This window comes from Agrilus planipennis, unplaced genomic scaffold (genome assembly GCF_000699045.2).
Source record: "Agrilus planipennis isolate EAB-ADULT unplaced genomic scaffold, Apla_2.0 scaffold2, whole genome shotgun sequence".
NCBI classification, from domain to species: domain Eukaryota; kingdom Metazoa; phylum Arthropoda; class Insecta; order Coleoptera; family Buprestidae; genus Agrilus; species Agrilus planipennis.
The window spans coordinates 3,669,810-3,693,033 of NW_020442464.1; the positions used below are offsets into that span (position 1 = coordinate 3,669,810).

Sequence of the window (23,224 nt, forward strand, 5' to 3'; positions counted from 1 at the left end):
AACCTATCTCGCCTATTTTTTATTGACTTCCATAGAGTCCTCTGTTCTCCTATTCTTTCCAATACCTCTTCATTTCTAACCTTTTTTACCCACGGTATCCTCATCATCCGCCTATAACACCACATTTCGAACGCTTCTAATCTTTTCTTTTCCGCCGCACCCACTATCCATGTTTCGCACCCGTACAATGCCGTGCTCCAAACATACACCCTTAACAACCTTTTTCGAATTTCTAAATTAACCGTTCGCGGGCATAGAAGTGGGTTGCAATTTTTTCACCCGCGAATAATGAAAACGTGAATAAGGAAGTTTTACTGTACGTCTAATAAACACAATTTAAATCTTTTCACGAATGTTACGCTTTAAAAATTCAGCTAGTTTAGAATAGTGAAACAAGCTGTGATATTTCCAGGCAGACGGGGTTGAAAAAGAAAAAGAAAAAATGTGTAATTTCCATGTTCAGAATACGTTTTATTTTACCTGTACATACATGTATATAACCGACGTACATACATATACATAAGGTTCCCTAAAAGCATTCGTTTCATCTAAAGGAGCCTTTATTTCATTTGGTCGTCCCTAATGCACTTCGTCGCAGGTGGCGTTCTCCAGATCAGAGCACTAATGAACACTTCCGGCGCCAATGCACGTACCAAATTTTCTTCGCGGAAGTAACGATAACACATACCTAACCACCTCGACTCTCCTTTAACACACTTCCAAGCACTAGACGGAGTTATCTTTGGTCTTAAAGGGTTATTTTTCTCCACGCTACGTAGAATTTAAAAAAAGACGAACAACTACAGGGAAAATCCGTGTCCTGAGAGTAAAACTACATAAACTAGTTATTCTACTGTCATCTAGTCATGTTTGATTAGAATTCATTCAATTGTAATTGTATTGTAACCAAAAATGAAATTTCAATCGTTTATCAAAACCCAAAATCAATTTATTAGTATGTGGAGACTGCAATAATAACTACATTGGCCAGACGAGAATACCTTTTAAATTAAGTATAAAAGAACACCTCCGTAGCGAGTCGATTGTTCTGACTCTTAGAAAATATAATGCATTTTAGTTAAAAAGAAAAGTATTTTTCATTGTTATTTAAATGAAACGAACTTCATCTGTAGACCGCATTTGTTTCTGCCGATTTTAGCGAAATGTTCCCTTGTTCGTATAGACGAAAACAATCGAGGAGTAAACATGTTATATGTGCNATACGGCTTAAATGTGAAGTTGGGTGCAAAAGAATACAATTAAATCCTCTGTCGGGAAAAAACGAAATGACTTTCCGAACAACCCTATACAAATAGTTGGGCACCGTGTTACAGCTTTTGATTAATGAATAAGTCTTATGAGTATAGTAGCGCAGTTTTAAAAATTCAACCCACTTTCTGATCTCCACATTTTACCGAAAGCAGTTCAAAGTCATTAATTTTGGATTTTCCACTATGCTCCATATAATTTCTTGTAAATGGCCGCAACGATAAATTCTCACTCTGTCCAATGAGCAGAATTTACTATCATCTGAAGATCGACCATCTCGTTGCATATACATTCATAAATTTTTCCAGTTGTAGATGCGACAGAACGGCTTACAGTCAACTAGATAAAACCGCAAGTTTTCCAATAAACTAGTTCAAATTTTTATAGTTGAACCGGTAGCCATCATACGTGGAAAATGTCAAAGTAATAACGCAACAGTTCAAGTTCGCATTCGCAAGTTTTCCCAGAATTTCTAGTCTGAACTCACTCTGAAATTCCGTAGATATTACAGGTTGTTACATATTTTAGTTGTTTCCAAGAAGCCTGGAAAAAATGGGTTTTCTCTAGACATCTTGTATTAAAGTAATAAAAAAAAACAATCTAAGCCTTCCTAAGTGCAGTATTGATGGAAGCACATAAGAATTTGTTTGATATCTCAACACCATCATCATCATAAGATCGTCAGTCCTAAGACTGGCTGGACACGCACCTCCACTCCTTTCTATCCTGAGCTAAACTTCGCATTTCGCTAAAACTAGAACAGCCCACATCCTTAACTATTTGCGACCAGTAATCTAATCTAGGTCTACCTCTACCCTTCCTAACTCCTGTTTCTGCCTCTAATATGTCTCTGACTAGACCTTCATGCCTAAGAAGGTGTCCTACCAACCCATCTCGCCTATTTTTTATTGACTTCCATAGAGTCCTCTGTTCTCCTATTCTTTCCAATACCTCTTCATTTCTAACCTTTTTTACCCACGGTATCCTCATCATCCGCCTATAACACCACATTTCGAACGCTTCTAATCTTTTCTTTTCCGCCGCACCCACTATCCATGTTTCGCACCCGTACAATGCCGTGCTCCAAACATACACCCTTAACAACCTTTTTCGAATTTCTAAATTAACCGTTCGCGGGCATAGAAGTGGGTTGCAATTTTTTCACCCGCGAATAATGAAAACGTGAATAAGGAAGTTTTACTGTACGTCTAATAAACACAATTTAAATCTTTTCACGAATGTTACGCTTTAAAAATTCAGCTAGTTTAGAATAGTGAAACAAGCTGTGATATTTCCAGGCAGACGGGGTTGAAAAAGAAAAAGAAAAAATGTGTAATTTCCATGTTCAGAATACGTTTTATTTTACCTGTACATACATGTATATAACCGACGTACATACATATACATAAGGTTCCCTAAAAGCATTCGTTTCATCTAAAGGAGCCTTTATTTCATTTGGTCGTCCCTAATGCACTTCGTCGCAGGTGGCGTTCTCCAGATCAGAGCACTAATGAACACTTCCGGCGCCAATGCACGTACCAAATTTTCTTCGCGGAAGTAACGATAACACATACCTAACCACCTCGACTCTCCTTTAACACACTTCCAAGCACTAGACGGAGTTATCTTTGGTCTTAAAGGGTTATTTTTCTCCACGCTACGTAGAATTTAAAAAAAGACGAACAACTACAGGGAAAATCCGTGTCCTGAGAGTAAAACTACATAAACTAGTTATTCTACTGTCATCTAGTCATGTTTGATTAGAATTCATTCAATTGTAATTGTATTGTAACCAAAAATGAAATTTCAATCGTTTATCAAAACCCAAAATCAATTTATTAGTATGTGGAGACTGCAATAATAACTACATTGGCCAGACGAGAATACCTTTTAAATTAAGTATAAAAGAACACCTCCGTAGCGAGTCGATTGTTCTGACTCTTAGAAAATATAATGCATTTTAGTTAAAAAGAAAAGTATTTTTCATTGTTATTTAAATGAAACGAACTTCATCTGTAGACCGCATTTGTTTCTGCCGATTTTAGCGAAATGTTCCCTTGTTCGTATAGACGAAAACAATCGAGGAGTAAACATGTTATATGTGCATAGGTTACAGACATTTTGCAAAAACAAAAACAAACAAACAAAAAAAAACAAGTGGGAATGTAATAAACCATAAAAAATCAAAAATTTTCTGTTATGATGCCAGCATTTTATTCGCATCTCAAAATATTTTGTTTTTTATACGGTTCGTTAACTTTATTATGATCATAAGTTTTTTCACTATTCAGGGTCCATGACGACAAATGTGTAGGATTGTTTAACTCGCATTTCATGTTTGCCAGCGAGCATTTCTTCATACATATACCAGGTAAGTCTTTTAATCCGCTAAATTTTTAAATTATCTTTGCGTGATAACTTATTCGCTGCTTCATGGTAGTTGGCTGTGATTTCGTAATTTCCTTTGTACAAGTCACGTACAACATTTATTGCATGAAAATAATACATGTAAAACACGTAACATTACGAGGATACGTATTAAAAAAAATATATCCATATAATTTTGTTTAAGTTAGACCATATTTTTATTTCTAAAAACAATTTATATACATACATGGATAGGGTACCCGGTTTGGATCCGGTACCCGACGGAAAACCGGCCAGAACGAATAGGTACGTGAACAATTAATCGTCGTAGTTTTACTAAAGCTGGGCCCCCGGTTATCCGGCACCCGGCAAAATTACTATCCGGTGTATCTCTAATTATAATTATGTACACTATAGAGGTCGATACATGTATGTATATATATTATCGTGCGGAAATTGGGTCGATAAAGGCTGTTTTTGGCAATCTTCAAAACGTGCTTTCAGACATTGTGAGATTTCTTCAGCGTTAAGGTTTGACCACACGTTGACGGGACGAGTACGGAACGTATGCGAAACCGATACGTATTAGATACAGGGTTTGTTCGGAAAGTAATACGACGGAATTCCTTTCACCGCGACTGTAATTCGGAGCGTGCGCGCACCGACTGGATTCGGTAGAGGGCATTCTTAGCTAACGAACGAGCAGCTGGTGAGTTGTCTCCGAGCACCCGGAGAGTCAGAACTGTAAGTGGTGCAAGCCGAAAATTTAAACATGTGTGAAAGTGACCCCCAATTTTTGAATAACGTAATCACAGGTGACGAGTCATGGATTTTTGAGAATGATCCCGAGTGGCACACGCCGGCGTCTCCTCGCCCAAAAAAGGGAAGAATGAGCAAATCCAAAGTGAAAAAGATGCTCATTGTCTTTTTTGACATGAAAGGCATCGTCTACCATGAATTTGTTCCTCCTGGACAAACCGTCAACGTCAAGTTTTACGTGGAAGTGCTCAAGAGACTCAAACGAAGGGTCAATCGGGTCCGACAAGACATCGCAGCCGACTGGAAGTTGCACCACGACAACGCTGCATCGATGCAGAAGGAGCCTATTTTGAAAGTTTTTAAATAATTGTAACAATTGGTTCAATAAATTTTGTTAAATCGATTCAGTCCTATTACTTTCCGGACAAACCCTGTACACTCCTAGTTTCTAAATCATTCTGTAATGAGCCACATGCATTTGCACACTCGACTCATGAGGAAGTTTTCTCTAATAACTGTCGTGCGCATGTTATCACATGTTTTCAAATTTTACAAATGTCTTAGCTATGATGTAAAGGTCCTTTTTATGCTTCTTGGTATGAAATTTTAATGGCAAATGTTAAGCAAAAGAATCCGTACATTAATTAATTAGTTTATTATATGCAAGTCACCTACCTGTAAAAGTATGAGCAGCCTCTGACAGAATTATGTGAAAAGTGTTCGGCATTATTTTCATTACCAAATTCTTCTAAGGGATCTGACCACAGGAGGTCACACATTGGACCAAAGGCCGGAGGCTCTTTAAATCTGTCTAACTGCAACAAAAGAAAACAAAACGTTATTCGCAATGTTAAGTTGGTCCTCGAGTTAGGGTTCCGTACGTCCGAATGGAAAAGGGATCCCTTATACGATCACTCGTGTGTCTGTCTGTTTCTTTTTTTTTTTTTTTAAGAATACAATGTGGTATATATGACAATTCGTACAAATACTTTCAAGTAATATACATCCAATAAATACAAACTATGGACGATTAATACGTTTTCGTTATGCGCTTACTGATTTAGACAGTTACTGCTCTTTGACTTTAAGAAGTTGATGAGATAAAGAATCACTAGCATCAACGATCGCCTGTTACCAACTTAACAAAGTATTCTGTCCTGTGCAATGCACGGAGATTGTAGATATACAATACCAACTTATTAAATCGAATAATATTTACACGGGACGGTTGCATGATAGTGTGAATCAAGCTTTACACTGACAATTTACCGAATTAGCTCCTTCTTGAGTTTCTTGTGCAGCATTCACATAAGTTGACCCTTGTATTAATTAATATTTAGATGATAGAAATCACGACAATTAGAAAATGAATAGATGAATTAATTGGATGTCAGTTGGGTATAACATGAACTACAATGCTGCAGTGATTCAGTTATGAAGATCTCATCTCGAAAATGGTTAAATGCTTTACCATTTGTGATCTATATCATTGTACTTCAAGTGTTATTCGACGCGAAATTCGAACCTTTCCTTATTTTTATTGTGTAAAAGATTGAGGGGCAACTCTACAAAAAAAAAAAAAGAAATGGAGCTGATCGATTTAAATGGATCTCTGAAAATGACAGATGAAAAGAATTTAAAGATGCTCATTCAACATTTTTCAATTCGAAAAGAGAAGACGTCAGATGATATATAAATATATGATAGAAGTGTGTTATTAAAACGGAAGCACCCATCATATAAATCGTTTATTACTGTAATTGCATGAAGGTACGATTATTTAAAAGAGATTGTGTGTGTCCTACAGACTGTAGGTTATGGTAAGAGATAATTTCATGATTGGCAAATGTAAAGTGCTTTACACATAGGATTTATGTTATATTAAGGTAAGGAAAGGTGTCCCTAGAATAAGTGCTGTGTACCAGGGACTATATTACGGTACTATCGTCATGATTAAAATGTAAATGATACACATCTTAGTACAAATGTGGATAGATTTCACAAATACTATAAAATAAGCTGTTATTATAGTGTAAGTACTATTTATTTATAGAAAAATTACTTCGGTTTTGTCACACGCCATGGATGAATAAAAGTAAATTAAAACACTGGTATGCACGGAAAGAAAAAGCAAGGAGCGATTGTAAAGATAGAAGACGAAAGTGGCTGATTTTTGGTATCTAAGAAGTCAGATAAGTCAGGACGGAAGGAGTAGTAGGGATTTAAAGCAGAGGACAGCGCAAGGTCGAGTCGCCTTCAATAAAAAGAAGTCACTTCTGTGCTCGCGAACGGTTAATTAAGAAATTCGAAAAAGGTTATTAAAGGTGATGTTTGGTGGACGGCGTTGTACGGGTGCGAAACATGGACAGTGGGCGCAGAGGAAAAGAAAAGGTTAGAAGCGCTCGAAATGTGGTGTTACAGGCGAATGAAAAGGATACCGTGGATAGGGAAGGTTAGAAATGAAGAGGTATTAGAAAGAATAAGAGAACAGAGGACTCCATGGAATTCAAAAACAAACAGGCGAAATAGGTTTGTAGGACACCTTCTCAGACATGAAGATCTAGTCAGAGACATATTAGAGGCAGAAACGGAAGTTAGAAGGGGTAGAGGTAGACCTGGATTAGATTACTGTTCGCAAATAGTTAAGGATATGGGTTGCTCTGGCTTTAGGGAAATGCGAAGATTAGCGCAGGATAGGAAAGAAGGGAGATGCATGTCCAACCAGTCTTAGAACTGACGACCTTATGATGACGATGAATCCAGTCATTATATAACAAAAATTGTTTTACAGAATTGAATATAAAATTACTCGAAAATAATAGGTTGTCCTAATGCAAAAATCCTGAAAGGATCTAAGCACGTGGCTATAATATTAACCTATTACACTCCGTTGCTTACGTTGTGTAGCAAACTTGTTTTATTAACCGGGTTCGCGTGATGCAGTCAATACTCTTGGTTGGCATTTGCAACCACAATTAACAGCATTTAATTCGGGATGACATTACCCAGACACTAACTTGACAATTTCACTAAATTGGGAAATAGCGACGAGCAGTCAGGAAATCGTAAATTTCTCGCATGCCTGATCTTAATTAAAATATATTTTGATATATCTACTGTCCCAAAACCTAGTAGGAGTAATAACAAAATAATTACTTTATTTTCCGTTCATTTTCCCATTAACATCATCATCATAACATCGTCAGCCCCGGAGACTAGTACAGGTCAACCTCCACCCCTCTTAACTCCCGCTTCTGCTTCTAATGTGTCTCTAACTAGCCTATTTCTTAATGACTTCCGTAACGTTCTCTGTTCTCATACCTCCTTATTTATATCTAATATTTTATACTCTAAACATCCACCTTTAGTATCTAATCGTTTTCAAATTTCTAAATAAATTGATCTCGAACACTAAAATGACTTCAACCCGGTCCTGCGCTACTCTTTATTTTATATATCTACTGCTATTTCCATCCTCAATTATCTGACTATCGAATATCGAAAACAAACCAATAAAAAAATTAAAAACGAGGCTTTGAACTTTCAAAGAAACTTTGACTTTAAATCTTAACTATGGTAATTTGACTGTTTAGCTTTGAAAAATTATTACTATTTTGTTCGATGTTTCTTTTTAACTCACCATTGTAGTGTTTTCCTGTTTTTTTAATTGGGAGCAAATTGTATTTTTTAATCTATTTTCAATCGAATTTCAGAGTTATTAACCTTTTGGCAATCTAGGTATTCATAATTGAAGTTCAAATTTTCCGACATTACTTATTTAATTGAGTAAGTGACAAACGTCAAAAAAGAAAATCTGTTCAGTGAGAATTTTTTTCATAAAGAAATAAACTTCCTACGGTGGTTTATATATTCATTATATGAACGATATAATAACTCAAAGGAAACTTTAATGATGTTGATTTTCATTTTCCTTCCAGTTTGAAATTTAATAAAGTTCTAAAAAGAGCATGTTGTTATTGACGACAAAAAAAATCACTGAATTAAAAGGTAGTGGCTAGAATAGGGGGTTACGTTTTCAAACAGGACAACAGCCGCCAGGAACAGGAGGTAGATACGGAGGGGAATTGTCCTATTGCTTTTTAAATTACGTTATCGTCAAAAATGTCGACCTCACTATACTTAATTGAATTTGCGAATAGTGTATCATACATCAGGACAGAATGGGGTGGAAAACAGGGATGAGTATTATACAAAAATTATTGCAAAACAAACATAAATGACCCTATGATGATGAAGACACAAAATTATTCTTTACTCATATTTGAAATCAAGAAAAGAAGGACATTCTTAGAATTGTATACGCATAACAATGTTGTAAACCAACCATCTTTTGTTAGCTATTGTTATTGCACCCCGAATTATTTAATTATTAAATTACAGTAAACTCGAACAACGTGAAACGGTTTCCAAAGGCTCCAGATGAAAGTATCCACCACTGTATGTAATAGCTGGTTTGTTTCTATACTCCACGCCTAATTAATCATTTCGTTGTATGTACACATATTTTCAAAAGTTTACAGTGAACTGGCGCGGAAATATCACCTCGGGGTTTCTAAACACTGTTATTTCTGCTCGGCTGGTTAATATAGGTACGTATACTAGGGTAAAATTACACGTATGCATCTCCCCGTAAACTGTCTTTGATTCGTTTTCAAAGAAAACAATGTACACTAGGGATATGTTACTTTAAAAAACAATAGAATGCCACCAGTTTCAAGCGTAAGCAGCATTAAAATAAATCCTATTTCATTCAATTCATATTCTTAAATCACTTATTTAAGCGGCTAATGAATATTTCCGGAAACTTCCCGTAAGTTTCTTTTGTCTTGCTGGCTTGCAATGCGGCAAAGGCCGCCGGGATCGATCGCCGCCTGCGGTATTTGCTCATTACATCAATGTATTTTATTATGATTCTGTTTTCCTTCAGGGATATGAATCGGTAATGATCAAGTATTATCTCAGTATTTTATAGGGACGTTTTTCAAATAAATAAAGTTTATGACTTTAAAGACGATTATTCCTTCTGGGCCAAGGATTTACACATTTATGTGTGAAACTGAAGTCGATATCTCTATGACAGACGGGCGAATAGACAGCCGAACAGAATTGCCACAACAACGGGATTCTGCTAGGCCTTTCGGCTAAAGAACCCTAAAGATTAAGCGGTCACCTGGTCATCCTTTTTAGGAAAGAAATCAATAGCATCAATAAAGAGAAAAACAACAGAGCTATGATAGAACGAAATAAAATACGACCTAGGTCGTTTTCCGATCAACCGACCACCACCTACTTCGACTTCATTGCGTTTTTCCGGTTTGTTTGCACTTCCGAACGAAGTATTTACTTTTTCCCCATTCGACTCGCTCGCAGTCTGGTCAAAGTTTATTTTTGTCAGACTTCGTCGTTCTTATTATCGTTCGTTCATTCGTTCTTTCGTTAAACTTGTTCGGGTGGCTTTTCAACGAAACTAGGGTACCTACATACAGTTTCCATTATTTTCTTAGACCAAATACTCATTTATATCGTCATATTATGTGGCTACTCAAGCAATTATTGTTTATTAATATTTATATCTGTCGATTGTACTTGTGATTTCTCTACTTAAAATCAACGTTTACTATTATATTTACATATAGACAATACGTAATAACGCGTATACATATTTACATATACACAAAACCGTGCGACAAGAGGAACTTACGAGAAGTTTCCGAAAATAATCAAGAACATTCCATAGCCGTACAAATAAATGACGATTATCCAATGGGGCACAGTGGATAAAAAAAGAAAAGTGTAACCGAGAGAGTAACAAGGTTGCACATAAAATATTTTTAATAGTAGAATTTTTATACAATGCATACAAATCGATAATTGTAATTTACTTGTAATATGTAAACGATTTTGCAACCAGTAAGCAATCAACTGACTTATATATAGGTCACTGCAAGGTAATTTCATTCTTATCGATGATATATATGTACCCAAAAAAATAGACGTTGTAAATAATGATTTGAGATCGAGTATTACAGAATGAATCTAAACGTTTTTCTAGAAATTTGCATTTAAATTAAATGGGACAAGCTCCAGTGCAAGCAAACGAATTTATTATATCACTCACTGCAAGGCTTTCCCGGTAACAATCCATTTCAGCATTACTAATCACGGGAGTCCTTAACGATGCCCTAAAGTGTAATATTTCCGGACGTCTCTTACTACTATTACTAAACGTCTTCTTTTCTCAAGACACGTCACAGCGTTACCAAATTAATAAAATATGTACTTACAGATTTAAATTTAGAAAAGAATAGAACTGTTAGAAACAATTTTACAAAGCTAAATATTACTTTCAATTAAAAAGCACCGAAAACCATACGTACTCTTATAATAAATACCATATACCAAATGCGAAATTGCTTATCTTGGTACCTAATGAGTTATACTATGACACTTTCATCAACAACACGCCGATTCTCTGTTGGAAGTTGAGCGAAAACACAAACATGCACGTATGAATACACATTTCTACGAAGCGGCAATTCGCACATTGTATATCTTGATTCGTTACACCAAGGTCTACTCTTTCGCATACGGTATATTTGCGAATGTGTTAGTAGAATGTAAATTTCAAAACTTTGAAAACCATTCCATCGAAAGGAAATAGCACTAAGCCAAACAGACATATTCCTAGAAACTAATATTTACTGCGACCAAGTATTACTTTTATTTCAATAGCAGTTGGCAGAACGCGTATGATTTTATATATGTGCCATAAATGTCATGATAAAAATCTTTCTGTTGTTCTGACATATTTAATTACATTTTAATAAGGACAACCTCAACTTAACCACTGGTATTCAATAAAGTTGATTGATTACGTGTCGCTTTCATTGTGAAATTTGATTAATAGTCTTGTCGATGAACATTCAAGAAACACGTTGAGAAACCAATTCCAAAATTATTATAATAAACTTTGCAAATTAATCTCAACTCGTGTCTCTATTCATTATTTTGTGCAATAAATTGACCATTCGCACTTAGGAAAAACTATCGGAAAATTGATGAAATGGTGATGACTGTTTATGATGATAAAACAGTCCTTTTCAAATAGACTAACCGTTTCGGTGAAAGGTCCTAAAGACGATGGCAAGCCAAAAGGACCCTTACTTTTCCTATATGCCTTCCAATCAACGATTTTCTGTCTCGGTGATTGCTAGTGAACATAATTTGTTAAAATCGTTTGTATATACGATTCTATTGGGGACAGGCTTAATGATACCATAATTCAATCACCACCTAGGTCACCCTCCCTACGTCCCAGATTTAACCGCCAGCGATTTCTTTTAGTTCTCTAAATACAAACTAATCATGAGATATAGAGAGATAATGTCACGAGTGGAACGACAAGACAGCTGAAGAGAGACTAAAATATTATCCCAAATGGGAACTGTTCTAAAGACGGGAAGACTAATGAACTCTAGGATTTATTAAATGAAGTCCTCACTACCTTAATTAGCATTATTTATTAAAAAGACTACGTATTCAACATTCGTAGCATTCGTCAACTTGGTGCATAAGCCAAACTGGCAGCTTGTCTCATTATAATCCTTGGAGCGGAAAATCTTTCTTGTTCGTACAAATAAAACCGCAAACTCGCGGCTAACCAGGAGCAAGCCGATGAGAGAGAGAAAGAGGAGTCGACCGGCCGAAGCGCTCGTCGCGCCAGCGTGCCGCATCGCATATCCAGAGACAGGGAGACCCCGCGCGTAACGGCAATTTCTATAGCCAGCTGACAGCAATAGCCAGGACTTACTGCTGCGCTGGGTTATTGATTCGACAGGAAAAGTCGGCTAATTCGTATGCACCAGGTGTCCCGAATACGGCTACCAACTTATTACTATCCTCTATCCAGACAGGAACGTAAAAGGATATGTTATCCTTTTGCGTAGCAAGAAAAATGTGAAGCAAGCATCAACTGAACTATCCATACGAAGAAAACTAAATTTTTATGACTGAATTTTCCGTAGAAATAGCAGAATTTATTAGGTAACTTGCAATTATCTCAATTTTTACATGTCTCATTAAAGATTATTTCAAGTTTCTTAATTATTACAATTTAATTTGTACTAGTAAAATTATTTTTGCTAAGATTTCGTTTTTACAAATTCAGATTCAAACTGTAATTTTTATTGTTTTCGCTTACGAAGCAACGAGCTAGTGAGATAAATTGTAAATGTCGCTTTAATATTCAAGTAAACTTTCTTTTTCTCCGTGCAACAAATTTTGTTAGTTCTCCGTTTCTTTATTCGGTCAGAATACGATTTTTCCAAACCTCAAACAAAATATAAGCAAATATTTACTTATGTACATTTCAATTTTTGTATCTGCAAATACAAAGAAAACAGAAGTAAGACCTTTATTTTTATATTTTAAATGATATTTTGTCATTGAAAACGATTGAATGTTAAAGAAGAATAACGTTTGTTTTTGTTTTCCACCAAATTCTTCCTGGGATTTACTTCGATAAACAATTTCAATATTTAATATCGAGTTACGACAGCATATCGCCATCTACTGTTATTTGCTACCAACTGAAGTATTTACGCGTCCTTCGAGTATATATAATAATAAGCAGCCTCGTTGATTCAGTCGGATAAGTACAAAACTTAGCAAGTCCTTGAGCAACATTTATATAGACCGTCTTAGGTTTGGTTGGTGATCTATCAATACAAATTGCCAAAAAAAAAAAGGGTGGGATCGAAAGAAGAGGTCTCCCCCACTACTGTACCATAAGAAGTTCGTGGCGGTCTCACCCCCATAAAAAGTTATTGGGGTTCAAAGTTAATAAATATGCCAATTTTTATACATTTCTAGGCATGTAAATATTTATATAGTCATTCTTAAACAATTTTCAAAGGTAAAACTAAAGGCAAAATACATAAAAAAAATTGAGAAAGTTATATAAAACATTATTTAAATATCTTTATCAGTAGGGTAGGTTAGGTTAGGTTATCGGTTTTTGTTCAAGTGACCATCCTCTTCCGATCCCCCACCTCCACCCGCTTGAAAATATTTTTTTTTTGAATTTTATTTGAATTATAGTGTAGGAAAATTGTCAAAATAATCAACTTTTAACCCCCATAACTTTTTATGGGGGGTGAGACCGCCACGAACTTTTTATTGTACAGTGGTGGGGGAGGACTCCTCTTTCGACCCCTTTGGGGGTGGGGGCCATCATCTTGGCATTTACCTTAATTTTTCACATAATACGTTATTCCGTTTCCTATCATAACTATTCATCTAGCTCGACGTGAGGATCACATTTATAATTGAATGTTTCCATGCAATTCCATAGCAGTGTCGACCTACATTTAACTCATCTTGTTGCTTCCTAAGCGCCTGCAATTACTCATAATAATTACCCTGCCTTGTCTTTGGAGTGCGAGTCTCGACACTTAGTAACACTTCTCGCCCCTTTAAATGAGAAGGAATTGCCACGGAGTTTCACAACAACAAGACATGTAATGCCTCCGTCAAAATTATTGTGCACGCTCGCCACTTCCGCATTTCAACCCGAGGATCGTGGAGCGGTAACAATGGCATATACTTTAACTTTTCCATTGAAAAATGGGATAACAAAATAATTTAAATGGAGAACTCGCCCTCCCCAGTTCAATTACGTATGTGCCCTAATTTTTTTTTTGTTAAAACGAGAACTAATTCTGTCTGGACCATGACCATCAAAGCCTCTTCAATTAAGTACCGCCTGCCTTTTAGCGTTTTCATTTAAGATATTAAAGATCCTCCAACATTGGAGTTGCGAATATTTTGTGACGCAAATGGGAGTCATTGTTCAATATAGGTACGAGGACTTTCTTTCGTGAAAAAGAAATTTGTTATTATATTGGACAATTATTGAACATAAAAAAGTTAAACTTTATCCTCTTCTCCTATATTTTTATAGTTTCCATTCTCCAAATCATACAGGATAGGATACCCAGCCACAAATTCAATAACCTCTTCGACTACAGCATTCCGCTTTGATATAGGGAATGCGGAACTTTCGCATCAATATGAAGGATCCTTTGTTTAACCATATAAATGTCGCCTTCGATATAAGCAATATTGAACATGAATCAGTTAAATAGATAAAACTTACTGTTATTCCTGATTCTGGCTACATCTTCCAAACTTTGTCCTTTTCTCTTATATTTTTATAATTTTAATTACACAAACCATATACATAGAACAGAAAACCCTGCTTATTAAGCTCTTTAAGTACCACGAGTATAGTATTCTGGGTCGATATATAGGATGCGGAACTTTCGCATCAATATTCAACATTTGTAAAGTTTCTGTCTTTTGTCTTTGATACAGCTACATTTTATTGCAAATTTCGCTTGGACAGCTCTCGAAATGTCTAATTCTTAATAAATATTGATGTAATTAATGTTCCGTGAAATAATTTGAAAAGAACAAGCTGTAATTCGAAATGCGACATTAAGTCGTCGCGTGGCTCTTAACGAGAAAACGACGAAAACATAAAGGTGGAACATTTAATCGAGAAAATGATTTTCCGCTTTCCAATTGCAATGCAGCCCTACGAACATTAAGCTTTCGTGACATCCAACAACTCAATTTTGTCAGTACACAGACGCAAATAAGGTATCCAGATAGATAGTTAGATATTACGTTGCCGGGGACAGGCTAACTGAATTCCTGATCTTCGAATGGGAGATACGCTGTGAATATTTCATTTCGAAAAGGAGATCACACCAATTCGCTTCCGCTTTTTATTGTGACATATATTTCGCACCTAAATTAATTACACAAATACGTGATAAAAAACAAAGTCACACAAGAAATCGATATGAAACGACAAGTAGAAACTGCAGAAAGCAAGACAATCTCGGAAGCGCACTTGGTACTTCGACTTCCGACACTGTTAACCAATTAAGTCCTAATTTCTACACACTCAAAAACCAATACAATTTCTGTATCAAAACAGTTTTGAATGAAAATCCTCATCAAACTAAACCAACATTTTTTTTATGGACTTTTTATAAATGACAGGAAAATGGGAAAGAGTAAGATAAGGTTGGAGCGCACCTCCACTCTTTCCTATCCTGAACTAATCTTCCCATTTCCCTAAAACTAGAACGTCCCATATCTCATCTATGTCTTATTGACTTCCATAGAATCTGTTCTCCTATTCTTTCTAATTTCTCTTCTTTTCTAACCATCTCTATCCACGGTATCCTCATCATTCGCCTATAACACCACATTTCGAGCGCTTCTAACCTTTTCTTTTCCGCCGCGTTCACTGTCCATTTTTCGCACACTCGTACAGCGCCGCACTCCAAACATACACCTTTAACAATCTTTATCGGATTTCTAAACTAAGCGTTCACGAGCATAAAAGTGACTTCTTTCTATTGAAGACAACTCGACCCTACGCTATCCTCTGCTTTATATCCCCACTACTCCTTCCTTCCTGACTTTTCTGACTTCCTAGATACCGAAAATTAGTCACTTCTTCTAATTTTTCGTATCCTACCTTTATATTCGCTTATTCCATACTTTCTGCTTCCCTTGCATACCAGTCTTCGATGTATAGATTAAAAAGTAGCGGCGGCAATGTGCAGCTTCCCTGGCTGACTCCCTTCCTAATATTTACTTCTCTACGTTTCAGCTTCAGCTGTATAACTGCTTGTCGCTCTTTATACAAACTAAGTATCACTCTTCTATCTTCGTAACTAATCCCTGCATTTTTAAGTATATTTAACATCTTGTCATATTTAACATTGTCAAAAGCTTTTTGTAAATCTACAAATCCTATGTACGCACTCTTTCCTTTCTCTATAGTTTTCTCTATTGTTACCCGGAAAGCTAGAATGGCCTCTCGGGTTCCTCTATTTCTTCTAAACCGAAATTGATCTTCCCTTAATAGTTCTTCCGTTCTTTTTTCAATCCTCCTCTGTACATTTCTAGTTAAGATTTTTGATGCATGGGAAGTTAAGCTAATTGTTCTAAATGTCTTCCACCTATCCACGCCTCTCTTGTTAGGTATGGTTACTACCACTATAAGACCACAAAGTTAGCACTACCTTAATTTGTTACTAATTAATTAACAAGTAAGTTAACGTTCTTTTACAGTGCCTTTCTAAAAATGGTGTACACACATCAAAATTATAAACAGATAAAAATATTTTAATGTTAACGTCGGTTGGTAGATAAGCAAAAATTGAAACCATCGAAGCGAATTAGTATGCGACCTTTCAAATTCATCTCACGTACTAAATCAGCCAATAATAATCCATGCTTGAAAGGCTTTTTGAAATGGCAAGCTTTTACGACAACGAGCTTGTTGTTCTTTTGCCAATAACTGGAGTGTTCGAGAAAGCTTCTTTGGCAAATTTCGAGGCGGGCAAATACAATTTTGTTTTTTAAATTTTGATTATTAGATACGGATACACATCTCACAATAACGTAGTTCAAACATGCAGCAGCAAATAATTCTGTTTCTAAAGTAAAATAAAAAAAAAAACATCGCAACTACGAGTACACCTGCTCCATTTTGATTTCCTTAATCATTTGTTTTGAAATCAATGACACGGTCTTATCAAATATGAACAAATTAAATACGATTTAAATAGATAACAGGAACATAGAAGTGTATAATGAAGTTTACAGTTCACAAAATATTTTTCAAAAGTTAAAAGAATTAAAATGTAATTGTATAAAATGTTAATCATTTTGAGCTTCCAATTTGTGAACCGCACTGGAATGAAACTAAAATGAAAACAAAAGCACAGGTTTCAGAACGAAGAGAAAATGTGAAGCCTTCCAGGAAAATTGTCTGTAGTCCCTCACCGGGGAGACATCAACCGGAAAAACAATAAATTCTGAAACACACTCCTGTGTTTCGTATTCTGCCACTGTTGCAGTGGAATGTTTTATACCCCGATGCAATTATACATCACAGAAACATTTTCCATAATGCTAAACCATAATATTGCGCGTTAGTATGTTCTTCTTATCACCCTTAATCATTTTTTGAATTGTTTGTAAAACACGTACAACTTCTTTTAATAATGTAGCGAGCACGAGTGTATTTGTGTGCAATCGGGCACACGTGTGCGTGAACGGCTTATCGATTCGCTGACTGGCCGCGGGCGCCTTTCTTCATGTGGGCCGTATTTGTAAATGTGTGTGTCGCACCTGCGTTCTGGAAAGCAGTTAAACAGTACAAAGTAAAAATAAACTATCCGGATATTTCTAGAAGGTTCCAGAAAGTAAATAAAAGAGTATTTAAAGGAAGAGACGATCGCCGAGAAAAGTAGAAATAAATTATGATGGTTACAAAAAGTACTGATTATGGTTGGGACGATTAAAATTGGTCAAAAAGTCCGCAATCAATTATCTGTGAGAATGGACGTACCTTCTTTCTTGTTTCCACTTGGGTCTGTAGTCATTTACTGCGTTTTGGACACGCCTTTGTCAAGTTAGAAAATGCTTTATGGGGAGTACAGACAATGTGAAAAGGGATAAGCGAATAATAGTAAGTGTTGCAGCGGGTAGAGATTCCTTGGGTACGCAAAAAATCAGGGTCGGCTTTATAATTGCTTGGTTAGAATTACATCTTTAAACAAACGTCTTTGCCTTCCTAAATTCCTGAGAATGTTGAACTTTCTTTAAATAAAGTCTGACGCTGACAACATGATCAAATTCTGCTTCTCTCCATCTCTTTCTGTTACACATTAATCGGTGTAATGTTATTCCTTTTTCTTTATTAGTGTCCGCTGCAGTTCCTATCTGACATCTCTTTTCTATGTTTACGATATTCCCTACAATGTCTGTAGTGAGTAGAAGTAGGCGTTCTGTCAAATGCTCTGGTCTAGTTAGTAAGTTTAAAGAAAAAAGTAAATCTGACAGTTTTATATCGGACTATGCCAATTTTGAACGTCCTAACTATAGGTACTAACTATGCATGAAAGTGGCCGTTTAAATGAGAGAAGCAATTACAATTAAAATTTCTTCACTACAATTCTGATTGATTGAACAGTCAATTAGTATTTTTAATTGATTAATTACCTCAGATAAGCTACACTAATTTGCACTGTTGTTATTATAAGTCTAAAGTTTAGAGAAAATTCACCGATTCAATTTTACAGAGTACTTCGACGTGCTGCACATTCATGCATTGAAATCCTTTTACATTTCCAAAACAAGCATTTTTAGCTACCCCTTCAGCCTTTTTTTTTTTTAAGCGAACTTGTTTACCATACCATGCTAATTTTCATTTAACCGAGTTTTTTCTAGTAGCCTAATGTTTGTTAGGTCTTTATTCTTTTTTTCTATTCAACAGATCCGCCTTTTCATCTTTAATTACCCCTTATTTACCCAATTAACAAAGTGCACCGTAAATAAATTGTGCCCATCGAAATGAAAAACAAGAAAAAAAAATACAATGTGTAATTATACAACACACTACTGAGTGAAACTTCTTCAAACACACAAACATTCCGGGATAGGGGTTAAGGAATTGGTTTAACGGTATTATTTGTACACTATGAATTTAAATTTTACACAATACATGCCGGGGTTGCCTGTAACGAACGTTGCATTGAAGCGCACTCACGGCTCAAGCGATCCCCACTGCGAACTCGACTACATGGCCGAGTAGAGGGGGGCATCCGTTGCACGATTTCGTTACACAGCAACTCCCATGAAGCGAACTTACCCTGCCGTGCGTAAAGAAGTTTCACTCCGACAAACATTATCTACCTTTGACGTTTCATTTACTAACGACAATTTTTATTTGTAAATCCACATGAGAATATTTATAAGAAAATAAAATTAAGTATAGTTCTCATGTTGCGTCCACAAATACAGAACGTATGTACTAAATAAGAACTAATGATTATTATTAACAATAAATTAGTCGCAATCAGAATATTTCACTGTAAAATTAGTACCTTTATCGGTGATTTTGTATTGATCTAATACAGTTACTTAAGTAATTCAGAGAAGACCACAAAAACCAACTTATTCACTTTGAGAGTGTATAATTAATAGATTCCTCTGTTGCTCATGTACATAAACAAACCTTCAAATGGTGACTAATAAAACGGCTGATTTTACACCAATAAAATTATTTACAGCTTTATTTTGACTCGGATCTATTATAGTAGTATTATAAGGCGAAGAAATGGAATCATTCTTCACTAATAACACCATTTCGTAATGTGAATATCTGCTCCAAACGTCAAAAGAAACGTAAAAGAGTTTTAGCTGAAATAAACCTACATCGCGAGTAATTTCTTTTGATGTTCCTTCTTTCCAACTTTGGTAAAGAACACAAAAACGGTAGTTAATCTCCTTTTACAAAGAAACTGCTGATACTAGAATGGTGACAATTAGCAGTCGTTGGGCGCATGACCCGTTAATTCCACGACAATTGTTTTAATTTAAGTATTGTGCCTGCAGTATTTCTAACGAGCGTTATTATAAAAGATCAGAAATATGTGAAAAATCATTTTAAGGATGTTTGGGAGGTATGGCAAAATACTACGAGACAAATAAAAATTTGGAAGAACGTTCCTCATTCAATTCTAAAACTCCTGTAAAAATTACAAATCGATTCACTAAACCGTTAAAAAGTTATTGAAATATTAAAAAATTGTAATTTTACACGTCATTTTATGGAGATTCGTTAACCGAACAGATTAAATTTATTTTTATTAACAGAAAAAAAGCTACCAGAAATTTCAAACTTTTATAATAAGTAACTTGAACTCTGGAGAATCACTTTAGCGTAAGGTTATTCAAATTCACTAAATGGTTATCGAGGAAAAAATGAAAAATTAGCTGAAAATCTCGTTTTTACTTGATAATATAATGATAATATTTATAATTGTCTGAAATAAATGCAATTTTAAAGTTTTAATTATTATTTAAACATATTAAAAAGTTTTACGCTCATTATTAATAGAGATTGAAACTAAATATTTTTTTGTTTCGAAGTTGAAATCAAGGCATATTCACTGCCAAAAGTCAGTTAAAAATTTTCCATATTATTCGTTATTTCTTATTTTATTCAATCTTTTTGGTCAAATACCAAATTTTCTTTCAAATCGTACACTTTTTTTTAGTATAGATAGTATTTATTTACCTCATGATATGCTGCAAAACCTAACTAATCACGAATTTATAATTTTATGTACTCTTGTCTCCGATTGTACCTCTTAAACATCCTTAAATCTTTTAAAAATATGAAGCAAACCTGGAGAAATAGGCACAAATTACTAAATAGTAAATAGTTTCAAGGTACATTGGATATAACACAAATTCATTATGATTTATTACATCAACGAATGAATTTTGGTTAAAACACGGCATAAAGTATTCTAAATAACAAATGCAAGATAACAAATGAATTGTAAATTGCCAATTGTCACGGTGGCCAACTGAGATCGAAGGACGTTTATTTGCTAATGTCCTGTTTCAAATGCAACACTATTTGCAAAACAAAGAAGATTTAATGGTTTGATTTGGTTCCAACGGTTACAATGAATGTAATCTATTGCGATAATACTACAAACACCACGACCTTCTTTTGTAATAAGTTAGCCTATTTACAAATTGTAAAACTGAACAATCATCTGATGTCTGAAAAGATAATTGTGAGAGAAATGCTGTAAAACTTACTCAAACCATATGGGAAGTGTTCAAAGATTAAAAAACTTAAAATTGGTTCTGCGTTTTAAAATTAAAAAACATCTAAAAAATTCATCGTGGCCATTGTCCACATAACATTTTAAGTGTTGATTAAACTCGCATAGAGTGTAACTTTAAGGCAAACACCCACACACACATCGGATCGGACAGTCGGAACGGAACAGAACAGAACAAAAAAATAAAATACATACTAGCGGAAAGAACGACCGGCATTTTAAAATACCGCCGGAACTCCGAGAATCAGAACCAAAATCTGTCCGTTCCGTAACGACGCCGATGAATGTACGATACCTTTCGAATTATTTCGATGAATTTCGACATATTTCACTTTTTATGTCTTATATACCAATCTATTATTTTTAAATTTCCTTTACCACTTTCCATCGGTACTTCTATTAACGATTAACACTAATAACAAGCTAAATTCCGCGAATCAATTCCGACGGATGCACCGATAATGCTGGGCGTCCACTGCGTGCCGTCCGTCCGATTCCGATGTATGTGAGCGTGCCTTTATTAACGGTAAATAAGTATACTTAACACCAGCACAAGCCAAGCGTAAAATATGAAAATATACGAGGCACCAACACCACCTGCAAAATGTACTTGTGTGCTAATACTGCGGATATTTCCGGATTTTGTTGTAATTTTAATATAAATATGTAGCACAATTAGTAGGATTTATTTTTCTTCGTTTCCAGTTGCAAAAATGAAAAATCCTATTATTTTTTACGGGTTTTATATCAAAATATTTAGTTTTCTCGTTACATATCGCGCGTTTTCATCATAAACGTTGTAAGCTATGAAAGTGCAAAATTACTTGGATAAAAAAGTTAATGTTCATTTCGTACGTAAGTTACGGCACAATATCGTATAACGACTCGAGAAGAAGAACAATAAGGAAGACGAAGGAGAAAAGCTGAAACAAGTGTGTCTGGGGAAAAAGTTACTGCTGTTTCTTGCAGAATAGACAATTTCGTGGAATCGTACTAGAACAAGAATGGCTTTTACAATCGTTGTGGTGGAAAATGGCCTATTGCTGCTTCCTTCCCTACTCTATACGACTTTAAAATAGCACAACTAAAGATGGTTATCCAAGGGGAATAACTCAGCCACAAATTCAAAATGTATAGACTTCTCCGAAGTGCTTTATTCGCCTTTGAATAGGTTAACATTTTTCGAAACGAAATAAGCACAAAACTCAAAAATGTTAAAGGAAAACCAAATCGTGGAATCAGTAGGCAAATTACATTTTATTGTAAATAAAAAAGCATTATTATTAGCCAAAAAAAAACAACTATTCCCACTACTACAGATGCACATAACATCTGTAGTTAGCAAACTACAGGTGGCGTTTACTGCGCTATATGCACATGTTCATTGAACACAGTCGGCAGGTAAATTAGTAGGTGCTCGGCGGAATTAGTTGCGGCGTGCTAATGAGAACAATTCGATTCGAGATTTTTATCCATATTTAACCAGTAGCCACAAAGAGCTTTTCGTTTTAATTTAATAACTAATAAGCAGGCTTTGTCTAATTTCTATTATAACGTAACAATAGAAAACAAAAATTAATTTTTCGTACGATTTCGCAAAAAATTAGCTATTGTAAATTATTCTGCAGACGTTCATGTTAAGTTATGTAATTTAAAAATAAGTTTAGTGGATTCACAGTTCGCTATATCGATTTTTTTGGAAATGTGGGAAACCCAAATATAAAAACTAAAAAGACAAAGGACAGACATTAATTCTCTGTAAAGACTTCTATGTTTTATTCTATAACAGATCTTAAAAAGATTTTTAAAAAGTTCCTTTTTAATACTTTTAAAATTTTAATTAAGCTAATTAGAGAGGCTTCTTAAAGATTTTGATTGCGCTTTTTCTTTCGTATTGTAAATCAGCCGTCATGAAATCCTTTGCCTTCTCAGTAAATACGTATAAGCACATTTAAGACCCTTTGTCTTTCGATAAAACTCGTTAAACAGTTAAATGTATAAAATTGCACAACAATTACTTCATATTATTACAAGCTGTTGCCTTCGAAATAAGAATTCTCTTTCGCAATATTTTT

General features: G+C 35.1%; 1 protein-coding gene across 8 annotated transcripts in view; it reads right to left on the reverse strand.

Moving 5' to 3' along the window:
• The window catches only part of LOC108734258 (serine/threonine-protein phosphatase 2B catalytic subunit 2-like), a 127,268-nt gene that overhangs the window by 47,945 nt on the left and 56,099 nt on the right, over positions 1-23,224 (reverse strand). For all 8 annotated transcript variants that reach the window (XR_003232426.1, XM_025980914.1, XM_025980913.1 and 5 more), the window contains exon 6: positions 5,071-5,210. Coding sequence is in view for 7 of the 8 variants with exons in the window: in XM_025980914.1 (XP_025836699.1) it covers positions 5,071-5,210 (140 nt within the window). In the remaining variant the exon portion in view is untranslated. The remainder of the gene's footprint in view (positions 1-5,070; positions 5,211-23,224) is intronic.